A 13,381-nucleotide genomic window follows, 5' to 3' on the forward strand; every position below is an offset into this window, starting at 1 on the left:
TATTGTTGCTGCTATTATTATATCCCATGGAGGTCCCTCCCCAAATCCCTCTGCCCCACCGGAGACCGGACCCCAAGTAGGGTCAACTCTGGGTTAGGAAATGCCTGGAGATTGCCTAACCCAGAGTGGACCCTACATGGGGTCCGGAGGAGACTGTGGCCACGTGCCTTGGGGTGTGGCCAGCCAATGGGATCTGGTTGGTTATTTGATGGATTTATACCCCGCCTCTCCCAGCGTGCTTCCTACATGATTTATAACACATACATAATAGAACATTAACACTTGGAAGCCACCTGAAGCACAGGAATAGAGGAGTATTTGCGCATAAGGAGGCACGGGTGTGCTTTTCCCTCCCTGGAATCCTCCAGATGCCTCTATTCACTTGGTTTTCTAGAAAGTCACCTTGCTGCTCCAAAATTAAATGAAATAACCGGGCCTGGGGCCTCGCGTGCTTCCGCCTGGCAGAGGATGGCTGTCGATGGCGCGACCGCGCAGCCGCCTCGGGCTCCTCCGCGCCCAAGGTCAAGCCTCTAGGCCGCGTTGCCAAGGTTACTCGTGACAACAGCCGCGGGAGGGGCCGCGGAAGAAGCGGGCGAAGGAGAGCGGAAAGGAAGCCTGTTTTTTTTCTCCCTCTCCTCATCTCGCGAGAGCCGCAATCTTAGACCGTCGTCTGCGGCGCTTCTCGCGAGGGTTGCGTCCACCGGGGGCGGGCGCAAGCCTTGAGTGACAGCCCGCGGAGGGGGGGGAAGGAGAGGGTGTCGCGGCCAAGATGGCGTCGGAGGGCGAGCTGGGCAGGAAATGGGACCGGTGCTTGGCTGACTCTGTAGTCAAGCTGGGTAAGGGGCTGGGGCGCTGGGGGAGGGGCTGCGGGGAGGGGCCTTGCGTTGGCCTCTGAGAACAGGGGAGGGAGGGAGGGAGGGAGGGAGGGGGCCAAGTGTGTGTGTGTGGGGGGGTGCCCCCCAAAGCCCCGGACGGGCCCACCCTCGTGCGGCTCTGGCTTCTCGCCTGCACCCTCGGCCGCCTTCGGGTCAGAGGCAGGCCTGCTGTGTGCGCTCTGCACCGAAGAGAAGACGCTGGCTGGAACGGCAGGATCCCGTCCTGTGGCTTTTTAAACAGCAGTTCTGCCCTGATCTGGACTCCCAACGTGGCACATGAAATTAAATATGCCCCCAAAGCCAGGCACTTACACGCACAAGGGTATGCATGTGCCCCTGGCATACAAGAAGAATTGTCTATGCCAGTCGACCGGGGTAGGTGGTATATAAGAAATAATAAGTGAAAAGGCCACTTACATGTCGTTGTTAGGTTCCGTCCGGTCGTTTCTGATACTGACCTTAAAAAAAACCACACACAACCTAACACCAATATGATTACAGATAGGTTAGCCTACTGCAGAAAAATAAAACAGGAGTCTCTTGTGTGTGTTTCATGCAAGCTGCCGAAAAGGATGGAAGGGAACTAATATGCCAGTATTCAAAAACTTAACTCTTAGGCATATACAGTCCCATTCATTTGATTATATATATATATATACATACACACATATACACCAAATGAAAAGATAAGTTTAAATTAATGAATGTAAAAAAACACAACTCGGATGGTGGAAGCAGGAGTATTGCTGAACTGAGGTCAGTGTTTTGCCTTTGTGCAATGAAGGTCTGTGTTCAAATTCCTGTTCAGCTATGAAACTCTGGGGGGTGATGTTAGGCAGGCCATATTTTGCATAGCATAGTAAAGACAGGAGAAGGGATAGGCCTTGGAGTAAAGAGGAAGGGCTTAGGAATTGGAGCTTGGCACAGGGCCCAGAGACACGGAGAAATGCATGCTGCTGAAGCAGAGTGAGGAAATTTAGTAGCGTTTGCCAGCAAGCAGATAACTAGCTGATTTGAGATGCATTCATTCTGTAAAATTTAAGTCATCCTCTGCTGTTCCTTCTTGTTTCCCTCTAAGCCTTCGCTTGGGTTCTTGGAGTTGTCGATTGTCTTGCCTGTTTTTCAGTCACCTTTTCTCTGGCTTCCTCCTTGGGCTTTCTAAGTCCTGTGGATCTATTTCTAGCACTCAGCCTGCCTCCAAAGCAATCCCTGTCCTTAGGGACTGTGTAGGCTTGCCATCCTCCAGGTTGGGCCTCCCAGAATTAGAACTGATCTTTGCACTTTAGAGGTCAGTTCCTGTGGAAAGAATGACAGCTTGGAAGGCAGAGTCTATGGCTCTATACCTCCCACCCCCCATGTCTCTCTCCTCCACAAGCTTGGCATTCAGTGCTCCCTTCCTTAAGGTGCTACCGGACTGGAATCTAAATCTTCTACCCCATACCCACATAGCTGTCCACCTGAAACTGACCATGCGCATACCGTTTGGTGCATCAGAGAAAGTGTGCTGTGACTCAGGGAAGCTTGGTGCTGGAAAGTGCTGTTAAATCACAGCCAACATATAGAGTTTCAAGGCAAGAGACTTTCAGAAGAGGTTTGCCCGCTTTCCAGTCACAACCCTGTTGTTCCTTGGAGGTCTTGCACCCAAATAATAGCCAGGGCCAAGCCTGCTTAGCTTCTGAACTCTTATGCTGGACTCTTTAATGTGTGACTGGATTCCTACTTACTCTGTTGCGTATGCATGCAGTATTTCCCAGAATTGGAGAATAGCTGCCAGGTGACGCATGTTCATATTCCTACAGTTCTTGGCTGTGGCATACTCATGCGCACAAGCCCCTTTGAAATGAGACTTGAACTACAAGTTCCCAGTGTGTTGCACCCTTAATTGGCTGTGGTTGTGAGGTTTTCCATCTTCAGCCAACTCCTGCAACCAGGGAGCTGAGCTTTTAAGTTCCGTGTTATAAAACTTGTTTACCCCATGAATGATGCGTAAAAACAACATGACTCAATTTGAATTGCAAGCTAATTAATTTCTGCTTGTCTCTACAACTTTCACTCTGGTTTCGTTAGTTGGATCAGAACATGAGGAATGGGTTGGGGTAACTCCTGTTTGTCTATGGAACAGAGAATCTTAACTAACAGAATGCAGCAGATGCAAACAAGAAGCCCACAAGTAGAACATGAGTAGGGTAGAGAGGAACAGCATTCGTGGTTTATCAGCTGTCTTGGATATTGATGAGTGTGTTCCCTCTTTGTTTCAGAGTTCTACAATCCAGTCCCCATTGTCCTGTTCTTTGGATGTTGACTTATATACTACATAATCTGTCTTGAGTCTCAGTGAGAAAGGTAGACATAAGCATAAAATAAACATTCAAAGGCATACTATTTTTTTACATGGAAATTCCTTTAAATTGTTATAGGGGCAAACATAGACACATCCATATATAGGAAATGCTTGTCTAGCCTTTCTGGGTGTAGAACATAGGTATAGTTAGATAGAGATATAAATTTGATTTCGACCATTTTGTGAAATGTCACCTTTTGCCTCAATTTAAGTCGCTCCATTGAAAAAAACTAGCATTTGACCTACTTCATGGTCATGCTGCCGGACGGCTTCTTCTCCTCGCACCCCCTTCTCTTTTGTCAATAAGCTCCTTGAGGGTATGAATGAAATGTGATAAAAAAAGAGCTTTATAAAGGCTAGTGATAAAGCATTTTGTACGGAGGTTCTTTTCGGGGATTTCAAGTGCTAATTTTGGGAGGTGAGGTGGGGTGATGATGAAGGGAGGCTGGGCCCCATTCCTGTCCTTCAAACACTATAATACAAAAATGCCATTGGGGAAGGGGCAGGATTCAGCCACCTGTTGCCGTCCACAATGCCTCCTCTCTCCCCGCCCTAGAAGTCTGTCGGCATGGCTTCCTTATTCTTCCTGTCCTCCTCAGCAGGGACAAGACTTGAGATTCACAGGGTGTCGACCTGTAAACACACTCAGGTCACGGAGTTCCTGGAATGTGCCGACGCATCGTGACACCAGGGGCCTTTCAGCCCTTGCCCCCGGTAGACGAGGACTTGCCTTCTTGTTCTGAGGCTCATCCCGCCTCTCGCACAACTAGTTTCTGCCGCTCTCCCAGAGGTTCCCAGCTGCGGGATCTGCTGAACTGGGCCAGCATCGTGTTTAGGCACAGGCTCTTGGCCCAAAGCACAAAGAGTAGCAAAGTGCAATTAAAATGCACCGGGAACTAATAACCTGTGCGAGTGGAGCCAACATTGCGAAAGTGTAAATCCATGCTGTCTAGTTTACAATTAACTTTGAGCCGTCACATCGCTGGTCCATCTAGCGTGAGAGTGGCAAATTCATGGAGGATCAGTGGTTGCTAGCCATGGTGGCTAAAGGGACCCTCCATTCAGAGGCACGAAGCCTCAGAACCCCATAGCCTGGAGGCAGCATTCAGGGAAGGCCTTGGCCTCTGTGCCCGGTTGTTGCCAGTCCAGAGGCACTGGTTGCCCACTGTGTGAGACAGGAGGACTATTTGCTTATGCCTGTGCAAGAGGCACCCTGTCAGTTAAAGCAGACAGGACTGAGCCGGCTGGGTCACTAGTCCGGTGAAATTGCCTTAAATAGAGGGACTGAGCTTGGGCCGTCTTATGTTCAGAATAGGAATAAATTGTGAGAAGACGGCTTGTGTCTCAGTGATAAAGTCCACACTTTGCACACAGAAAGGCCCAAGCTCGGTCCCTCTAGTTAAGGCGCCAAGGAGCACGTGATACGAAGAATAGATTACAGTGTGTATTGATGCAAGAGCCCACCACGGCTTAAGAACGGCTGAGTGGTTAAGAATGGGCTAGGTGGGTGTGTTTTGGCTTCCTGAGAGGACATGATGCCTTCAGAACGACTGGCCCCCATTGATGCCTCCTTTTGATGGAGCGATTCCAGAGGCCTCTGAAGGTGATGAACGGTGCTGAAAGGTGGGCTGTTCTGTTTTCTTTGACTTGCTTTCAGCAAAGGAGTAGCAACCTTTTCCTGTTGTTATCCCGGAACGAGGAGCCAAAGCAATGGCGGTCCCTTCTTTGAAACCATCTCAACGGTGGATTTTGAAATGATTAAGCACAGGAAATGATCTAAGCGTTCTAATCCATTTGTCACTATAAAGGCAACCCTGGGAAAGCCGTGTGTTTCCTGGCATCCATTTCGGAGGACGTGGTTTAGGCATCCTGTCGTTTGGAAGCGATATTGCCGCTCAGAGATGTGCCTGTACAAGACCAGGCAACTTCCTGGGATCTCATAAGCGGCCCGTTCCTCTCCGAGAAATGCTGATGCCCTAATCCTTCGCTTGTTTGGCATCTGAAAGCAAGGAAAGGAAAAAAGCTTGTGTGCATTAAATCTTTTCTTTTTTCAAAACCGTCTCTCTAAAAAGAAAAAAAAACTACATTTGTGTTTTTCACTGCTTTCCTGCCGCAGATAATTTACGGAGTTCACAAGAGGTGGCGAAGGCTGCTATCTTAGATAGCTTTTTGAAAGGGCTGAGATGAATCTGCGGAGGATAGGGGTATCTGGCAGTTCAATGGAGCCTCCTTCGTCAGTGGCAGTATACCATATGGTGATGGGCAAGCAGTGGCTTACAGTAATGGTTCTCAGGAGTGGATTGCGTCTTTCCCCGCAGCGGAATCACAAGGCTCAGTCTGGAAGGAGGGTGGGAAAAGGAGAAGAGCAGAGGGTGGAGCTGCTCCCTCCCGCTCCTCGGCCCTGCAGCCTTCTTAGTCAGGCCTCAGGGGCTTGGCTTCTTCCCAGCTGCCAGCAGTGCAGGAGGTGCTGGGCATGACTGATGCCTGTGGCTTCCCCAGCCTGTGGAGCTCTTCTCGTGGGCTGGTTCTCTTCCCCTAATGAAGCTGCATCCAGGGGGATCGGCTGCCTTTGCATGCTTAGAGTTTGCCTCCGCAAATATAAAGCTGTGATTTCAACAGAGGTGCCGTCCGGCCAATTCCCAGGCAGTTATACAAGCACTAAAAGGGAAAAGAAAAGCGGGAAAGAGCTATTCACTGAATGCCCTCTAATAGAGATGATGGAGGAACGGCTTTCAGGGACTGAGTGAGCCGGTCGCTTGTTGGGCTGCCCGGTAGTGTCGTGATCTTGCACTGTTTCTGAGGCTCTGCCTGATCAGCCTCGGGACTTCTCCTGCTTCCGTGCTGAGCTGTGGGGTTTCCAGGTGCAAGGCGTGGGAGGGCTGTGGGTCTTTCCCCCCTCCAGTCTGTTTCCTGCTGAGCCCACCTTCCCTTGCCCAGCATAAGTGTAGCGTTGGGAGACCGGAGGGGTCTAAACAGCTTCTTGTGAAAAGAAGGGGGGGCCTGGGGTAGAGTGCATGGGGAGAAGGGGCCGGTTCCGCCCCAAGTCTGGGGCACTTGGTGGCTCTGGCCAGCTGCTGGAAAGGGACTGAAGTCAGTGGGTTTTCCATGCAGTTGAATCAACAGCCGGGAGAGGCAGCCCAGATTTGTTTTGCTAAGAGCTGCCAGACATTTCCTAGAATGCCCTGGGCTGGAGGATGTGTGGCGACTCCACGTAAGCCCTGCCACCTTCCAGGACTGGGTTCACCACGAGCCCCACCAGGCACCGAGAGAAGTTAGACACGGCCCAAAGATGTGTCCGCACAGCTTGGCCTGGCCCCAGAGGGTTGGGGGCCACCTTAACTGCCCCCCAAACTGACCTGCAGAAGGCAGTGGACAAGAGCAAGGGAATGGATGCCGCTACCGGTCTCAGCCTGACTGCATAACCTTACAATGTTTGTTTATTTAATATCCTCCCTTTCCCCCCCAGTGGGAACCCAAAGCCACTTAACAACATTCCCACTTCCATTTTATCCTCACAGTAACCCTGCGAGGTGGGTTAGGCTGAGAGCGCGTGAATGGCCTGTGGCCACCCAGCGCACCTCCCACCTGGAACTCCTGGATGCTAGACTGATGTTCTTAACCGCTGCACCACCCCATCGGCTCCCTGTTTTAGGGAATAGCCCTGCAGGCCCTTACTTTGGGCAGGGCTTTGTACACAGTCCCCCTTCCTGTGTAATCACTCCATTTCCTCTGTTTGCCGTAGTCCTCCACAGGTCAGGGCGAGTGGGGGGGGGGCAGTTGCATGTGTAAGTTTGAGGGGGAGGGGCGGCATGTGTTTCAGGGAGCTTTTTGGCAGTCCAGCGGAGGAAGCCCGGCTCATCCCTCGCAAGGATTAAGCAACTCCATTTAGGCACCGTTGAAGTTTTTCTTAGAAACATAAACTTTGGCCAAGGCAGATGCTTTGATCTAGGACAGCCTCCCTCCCTCCATGGGGCTGTCTTCCTTTTTTAATAAAATCAAAGGCATTTCTTTAGTGGGCAGGGTGTAGCTCAGCTGCAGAGCACAGAAGATCCCATCTCCATTTTGCTGTGGGACTGGGAAAGTTCCCCCCCCCCAAAAAAAAACCTGTTTCCAGCTGCAGAAAACCACAACAAATCTGTTAGATCCAATGTCCAGTGGGGTGATTACCCCCCTCCCCATGCTGGTTCTCCCCTAGAAGAGGTTGGTGGCAGCTTTAGGGGTCAGACCAGGGTTGCAGAGACCTTAGGGGGGTCTGCCCTGCCCCTTTCACATGCCCTCCCTCATACAGGTCTCATCTTTTCCATAGCACAGACTTTTGCGGGGGGGGGGGGTTCTAGGGAGAACGACCCTCTCTGTGTGTCTGACTGTACCAGCAGCTCTTTCTGTGTATGGGGAGTATGCCAGAGATAAAACACGTCCAGAAAGGTTGGAGACATGGAAGGGGGAAAAACGAATGGGGCGGTTGACATGGAAAAGGAGGGGATTAAACTTTTCCTGAGGAAGGCTGCTTGTCATGGCACAGCCAGATGGAAGGAACCAGGGGGCGGGCAGCCTGTGTCCCCCCCCCCCGCCAAAAAGCCCTCTTGCGGAATTCCTTGCATCTCCCTGCTGAAGGACCAGAAGGAGGAAAAGAGAATCAGCTGGAGGGTGGGGATGGGGATGTTCCTGGTGGGTCTCCACTTGTCCTTATCTCCTTCCATAGATGGTCTGCCTGACATTAAACGTCTTCCTATAATCCATACTGAATGGTTAAGACCTCGTCCCCAAAAGGATTCCGGAAGAGAACATTTTAACCAAGTTCCTTTAGCCCTCCTTGAAATTTTCTATTTTCCAATGGAAAGATGGGAGGGGAAGTTCTCAGGGTAAGGACCCTGCCACCCCTGATTTGTTTTATGGGCCTTTCGGTCTCTGTAAGGTCACAGTACATGACATGACTGGCGGTTTACCTCAAATGAACCAGAGAGTCCAGGATCCCCCCGGGGATATTACATTTAAATGCAAGGGGCTTTAAAAAGCAACACCGCACTGCTGTGGCTCAGAGACTGGACTCATTGCATCCCTTGCATTAGTTCCCCGCCCCGCTCTGGGATGGGCCTGTTCAGAAGTCCAGCTGAGTCTCCTGTTCCAGGGCTGAGGGATACAGATCCTTTTAAAAAGCAGGATACGCCCTGGCTGACCGTCCAGGCCTGGGCCGGTGCCTTTCAGGAAATGACCACTTGTTGCTCAGAAGGCTGGCAGTGCGAGTTTAGGGGATGAAGGGGGGAAGAGCCCCCGCCTTCCTCTGTTTTCTACACCCTCTCTGCCCTCCCCCTTTTTGACACTCTGCAGCATAGCGGGTTCTGTTGGGGGGGGTGTTTTTTTGTGGGGACCATGGCAGGATGGGGCTCTTGCTGGCTCAGGGACTTTGACGTCTCTGTCCCTGCGTGGGGGGTTTGGGCTGGAGCGCCTGTATGGCCCCTTCCCGCTCTGTGATTCTAAGGTACAGGAACAGGAGGAGGCCCCATAGCAGATGGCCTGGTGGGGAACGGGGTGAAGAACAGGCAGGGCGTGGTGAGCTTTAAGGAGGGGAGGACTAGAAACTTGACCAAAAGAGCAAGTCAGCGAGACTCAAAGCGCTTAATTTTGAGCTTTGGGGCCTCATTCCACATTCAGTTTTGAGTTCTGGGTCACACTTTTATCATATGGAAGGATGACTAATCCTGTGAGCATGTACAGACACACCTTCCCTCGCTCAGGAAAGCACAAGCACCACGTATCTGTGATTGGGAGCAAGGCTTCCGTCCCGGTGCCTCTCGTACCCAGTCAGTACCCCATTTGGCCCCTGACCACAGCTCACAGGCCAGTTTCCCCCCAGTTAAGTGGCCGGAGCCATTGCAGAGAAGAACCTTTCCCTGCGTCTCCCTGTAATCCTTCTCCTCCAGCGCCCCACCAAGGGGGGGGGGGTACAAAGCATCTGGGCCCTGTGAGAGCCAGTGCTGATGCTCCTGGCCCAATTGTTTTCTTTGTAAACAAGACCTTCCATGTTTTATTGTTATGGCGTTAAAGGCTGGGCTGAAGGTGCCGCAGTTTAGTGGAAACAGCTGCCGCTGCTGGTGTCCCTGTCAGGCAGGGGACTCTCTGTGCAATGTCATCCCCCCCCCTTAAAGGGAAATGGGGCATGCAAGACCCAGAACCTGCAAAGGCCATCAGCAGCCATGGCTGTCATTGTTTGTCTCTCCACGTGGGGCACTTTATGGAACGAAATCTCTGCAGCAGGTGTAAAGCCCCTTTACAAATCTCCACCCAGTGCATTTTTATCTCAGCCTCCCTCCAAGAGGCTCAGGAGAGGCTGCTCGGATCTCCCCTTTCTTCACCTTCTCAGCGACCTTGCAAAGTAGGCCAGGCAGAGAGAATGTGGCTGGCGCAAAGTGACCCTGCAAGCCTCAGTGAATTGGAGGCCCCAAACCTGAATAGGCTCTTGAAGCATTCTCACGGGCCAGTTTAGTAGCGAGGGACAGTTTTGGTGAACCAGAAGCAGCCTCCTGGCCAGCAATTCCTTGAACATTAATTCTTCCCGATTGCCAAGGCCACGTCTGGGCAAGCGTGAGGTAGCTGAGTGCCCCAGAGCCTCCACTCGGATGGAGGGATAAGCAGCAGCGGAAGCTGGGATTGGGGTCCTGGGTTTGTGCGTTGCCTGACTGCTTTTAAGAGTGTGCCCCTCTGCTCCGAGAGCCCCCCACCTGATGGAGGGACACCAGCGGCGGCAGCTGTTTCCACTAAAGTGCAGCACCTCCGGGCCAGCCTTTAACTCCATAACAATAAAACATGAAAGGTCTCACTTTCAAAGCAAACAAACAGGAATAAAAGCAACGGACCCTGCGGTGCGGGGCCACGTCTCTCTCCTGCCCACTCCCTCCCCCCAGCGCAAAGGGGGGGGGGGATAAAGCCACTCTCAGTCAGCAAAAGTTTGCCTGCTTAACCAGAAGGGTCTGAGGATCGGAGCTTTGACTCTCAAAAGCTCATCCCGTGAAAATCTCCTGCTGGCAGACTTTTCTCTGCAGACACCGGCGGGAGAGGAAGGAATCGCTCTGCCCCATTGGCTTATTCAGGAAGGTACATACTCCCAACGGAGTTCCCAAGCAGCTGGCAGAACAGTTCCCCCCCCTCAGTTTATCCTTGAAACACCAGCCCTAAGAGGAAGATTAAAACGAGAGGGTGACCAGCCCAAGGTCACCCATTGACCTTCCAGGGGGGACAGGGCTGCCGTCTTTGGTCTCCCACATCCTGATCTGCGGCTCTAAGGGGGCAGCACCGTGCTTGGTTTAGTGGTCAGTGAGCGATTCATCCCGTGCCTTGAGAACCCCACAGCAGCTTCCACCCACGGGCTTGTGCACGTACATGTAGGCATGGGAGCGCTTCTGGTCTCCTCGCGATGGCCGTATTCTGGACATGCCGAGGGCAGATCCACGCACGATACAATAAAACCAGCCGCAAGGAGTCAGCGGGGCTACTTCAAGTGTCCACTGGGATTGAGAGCTCAGCCCCCCTCGCCCAAACACAGCACAGAAGTTTTAGTTGATTGACCGGCCGAGTATTTTTAAAGCATGAGCTTCACTGGCCCTGAAGTAAAAGTTTTATTCTTTGGCTGATGGCAGAAACCAATTCACTAATCGTTACGAAACCACAGCTAACTTTAGAAGGAGTAATGGGAGTGGATTGTTATAACTTTATGTAACCGCGTTAGGCAAGGCGGCTGATTGCTTGGAAGAGGTCTTCTGTTGAGCTTTTCTCTCGAAATGCCTGCTGTTTCCAAAAAGAGGAACGAAATTAAAGCCAAGTAATGACTGCTAATAATCAGGAGGGGCCGTCACCGGCAGGCGTGTGCCCAGCTGGCCAGTGCCCCCCCCCCTCTTTGGGGAGTTGTAGGAGATGGCTAGAAGGCGCCGCTTTGCTCTGCTGCTAGGTTTCCCGCATGCAGGGCTCAGCCTGTTGCTGCTTGAGCCTCTCTCTGCCCTTTCAAGAAGGGGCTCCTGGGCAAGAGGGCGAGGGGGCCGGCTTCCCTCTTAACTCTCCCGTTTCTTTCACAGGGGCTGGTTTTGGGCTGGGCATCGTCTTCTCGGTGGTCTTCTTTAAAAGTAAGTGGCTTTTGGCTCCCAGGTGTGTCTCGCTTGCTGCATGCTTTCCCTTGCCTTTTTTATCGCTGTCTTCTTCCAAGGAGCACTGGGCAACTTGCTCACAACAACCCGGCCAACTCCCTTCCCGTGTTCTGGCTGAGGTCAGTGAAGCTCCCACCAAGCCCCATGACCCATTGTCCGGCCAGGCCCAGGCCCACAGTCTGCGGGAGCTGTCAGAACAATGAACCTCACCTTGGCTGCTCTTTGGCCCCTCTTAATTGCCTCTGAGTCGCATGCTGGCGGGTGGGGAGAGCCCTTCCCCCAAGGACTGCAATTCCCTTACGCTTCACTCCTCATCAGGATAATCCTCCCGGCTTGCAAACCAGCACACGCTGCTGCTGCTGAGCCTCATGGGCTTCAGGGGCCTTCAGAATGCAAAATCTGGCCGGAGTTTTTTCCTTGCAAACGTGGCTTAACTTTCAAGGGGGGAGAAGCTGCCTTGAGGCGGGCGTTTCAATAAGGAGCTTGTGGAGCTGGGAAAGGGGCAGGAAAAAAACACGGTAAATGGCTAGGGGGACAGAGGCCATTCTTGCAGAGACTCACACAGCTCCCCATCTTGATTTAAATATCTGTGAGCCCTAGGAAGCCCGAGCCAGGCAGGGTGAACGTAGATGACACAGAGGTCCCTTGAAGCCGAGGCTGCCTCTGCTGCCCCACTATGGAATTTTTAGAAATGTTATTCAGTAATTGCTTGTCATTTGCCTGCTTTGACTTGAAGAGCGGTCCTGAACCTGAACGTTCCCCATAATGGCTTTCCCCCACCCTCCCTTTGTTCTAGGGAAGACGTGGCCTGTCACATTTGGGTCAGGACTGGGTCTAGGAATGGCATACTCAAACTGCCAGCATGACTTCCAGGCTCCGTATCTTCTCCATGGGAGGTTTGTCAAGGTGAGTCGGTACCTGAGAACCTTTCTTAGAGACGCTCGCTTGGGACTGCCTGGGAGCCTGGCTTCCCCACGTACAGAGGAGGCTGCTGGCTGCATCTCTGTAGGGTTCATCGCTCAGCCGCAACGGAGAGCAAGTCATTCTGATGTGACTGGATCAGTCAGCCAGCCACCAGAACAGAGCAGTATCCAAAGCGCTTGCTGCAAGACAATTCTGCCCATTGGGTCTCTGCATGAGTCACTGGGAGAGGCATCAGCAGTCCACCTCCGCTGGGAAGTTGGGGAATTATGCCATGTCTTTGTATTGGGAGTGATTGATTCCACTCTGTGTGTGTGTGTGTGTGTGTGTGTTTGTGTTTGTAGACACATGCACACAGAGCAGCATTCCCCATCCCTCAGTGGCAGCTGCCTGCTTGTCTCTGCATGGTCACTTTTCTGGCTTTTCCTCCTGTGGAGCTGAGCGTAATGGCGCGTCCTCTTTCTCTGTGCAGGAGCAGTGACCAGGGGCTAGAGGACACCTGTGTGGCAGAGGGATGGTGAGACCTTGCTGCGTCCTCCAGAGGGTCAGCCTGCCCCAGCACTAAGGCAGAGCTCTTCACAGGCGGTCATGGATGCTCTTTTCTGCAGCCGGCTTATTTATGCCTGAAACCAAATCTCGTTTTGTATCTTTTGCTGGAGACTGCAAGGAAGGTGCTGTTCTGAGAAAATAAAATCCAAACGATGCACGTGTGCGCTCCCCTCTCCACACCCTGCCTGCCTCGTGTGTTTCCTTTGTGTCCAGCAAGGGGATGCGTGGGAAGGCCCGGCACTGAACGAACAGCTGCAGCCACCTGGTTCAGCTCCTCTTTGAACACCCCCCCCCCCCCGACAGCTGTCCCTCCCCCTTCCTCTCCCACTTGCAGCTAGACCAGGCTGAAGTTTACCGTTGGTGCACAAAGAGCATTCCCAACCCACAGATCCCCCCCCCATGTCTGTTGACTCCCAAGCCCTGTGCTTTGGGTGTGCTAAAGATCTGCTAAAGAGCTAAATCCCCACAGGAGCAAGGAGAGGATCCTGCCGAGCCCGGGGGAGGGTGGCCTGGAGTGCTTGGCCACCGGGGCTGGAGGTTTGAAGCCTGCTGTGTGGAGG

At 52.5% G+C, this 13,381-nt stretch overlaps 1 protein-coding gene across 1 annotated transcript; it reads left to right on the plus strand.

The window, feature by feature from the left end:
* The first annotated feature begins 704 nt into the window (after positions 1-704).
* On the plus strand, positions 705-12,998 carry MICOS10 (mitochondrial contact site and cristae organizing system subunit 10). Its single transcript, XM_077311579.1, has 4 exons — positions 705-836; positions 11,283-11,330; positions 12,148-12,257; positions 12,745-12,998. Exons 1-4 carry the CDS (start codon positions 770-772, stop codon positions 12,751-12,753), a joined length of 234 nt encoding a protein of 77 aa, XP_077167694.1. The 5' UTR covers positions 705-769; the 3' UTR covers positions 12,754-12,998.
* The last annotated feature ends 383 nt before the right edge of the window (positions 12,999-13,381 follow it).

The sequence above is a fragment of the Paroedura picta genome, chromosome 15 (genome assembly GCF_049243985.1).
Source record: "Paroedura picta isolate Pp20150507F chromosome 15, Ppicta_v3.0, whole genome shotgun sequence".
Classification (NCBI taxonomy): domain Eukaryota; kingdom Metazoa; phylum Chordata; class Lepidosauria; order Squamata; family Gekkonidae; genus Paroedura; species Paroedura picta.

What these genes read in the sequence shown, in the direction of transcription:
- MICOS10 (XM_077311579.1), top strand. Translation starts at nt 770, where the DNA reads ATGGCGTCGGAGGGCGAGCTGGGCAGGAAATGGGACCGGTGCTTGGCT. An exon ending in TGACTCTGTAGTCAAGCTGG is followed by an intron (nt 837 to 11,282) that starts GTAAGGGGCTGG and finishes TTTCTTTCACAG; the next exon opens with GGGCTGGTTTTGGGCTGGGC. An exon ending in CTCGGTGGTCTTCTTTAAAA is followed by an intron (nt 11,331 to 12,147) that starts GTAAGTGGCTTT and finishes CCTTTGTTCTAG; the next exon opens with GGAAGACGTGGCCTGTCACA.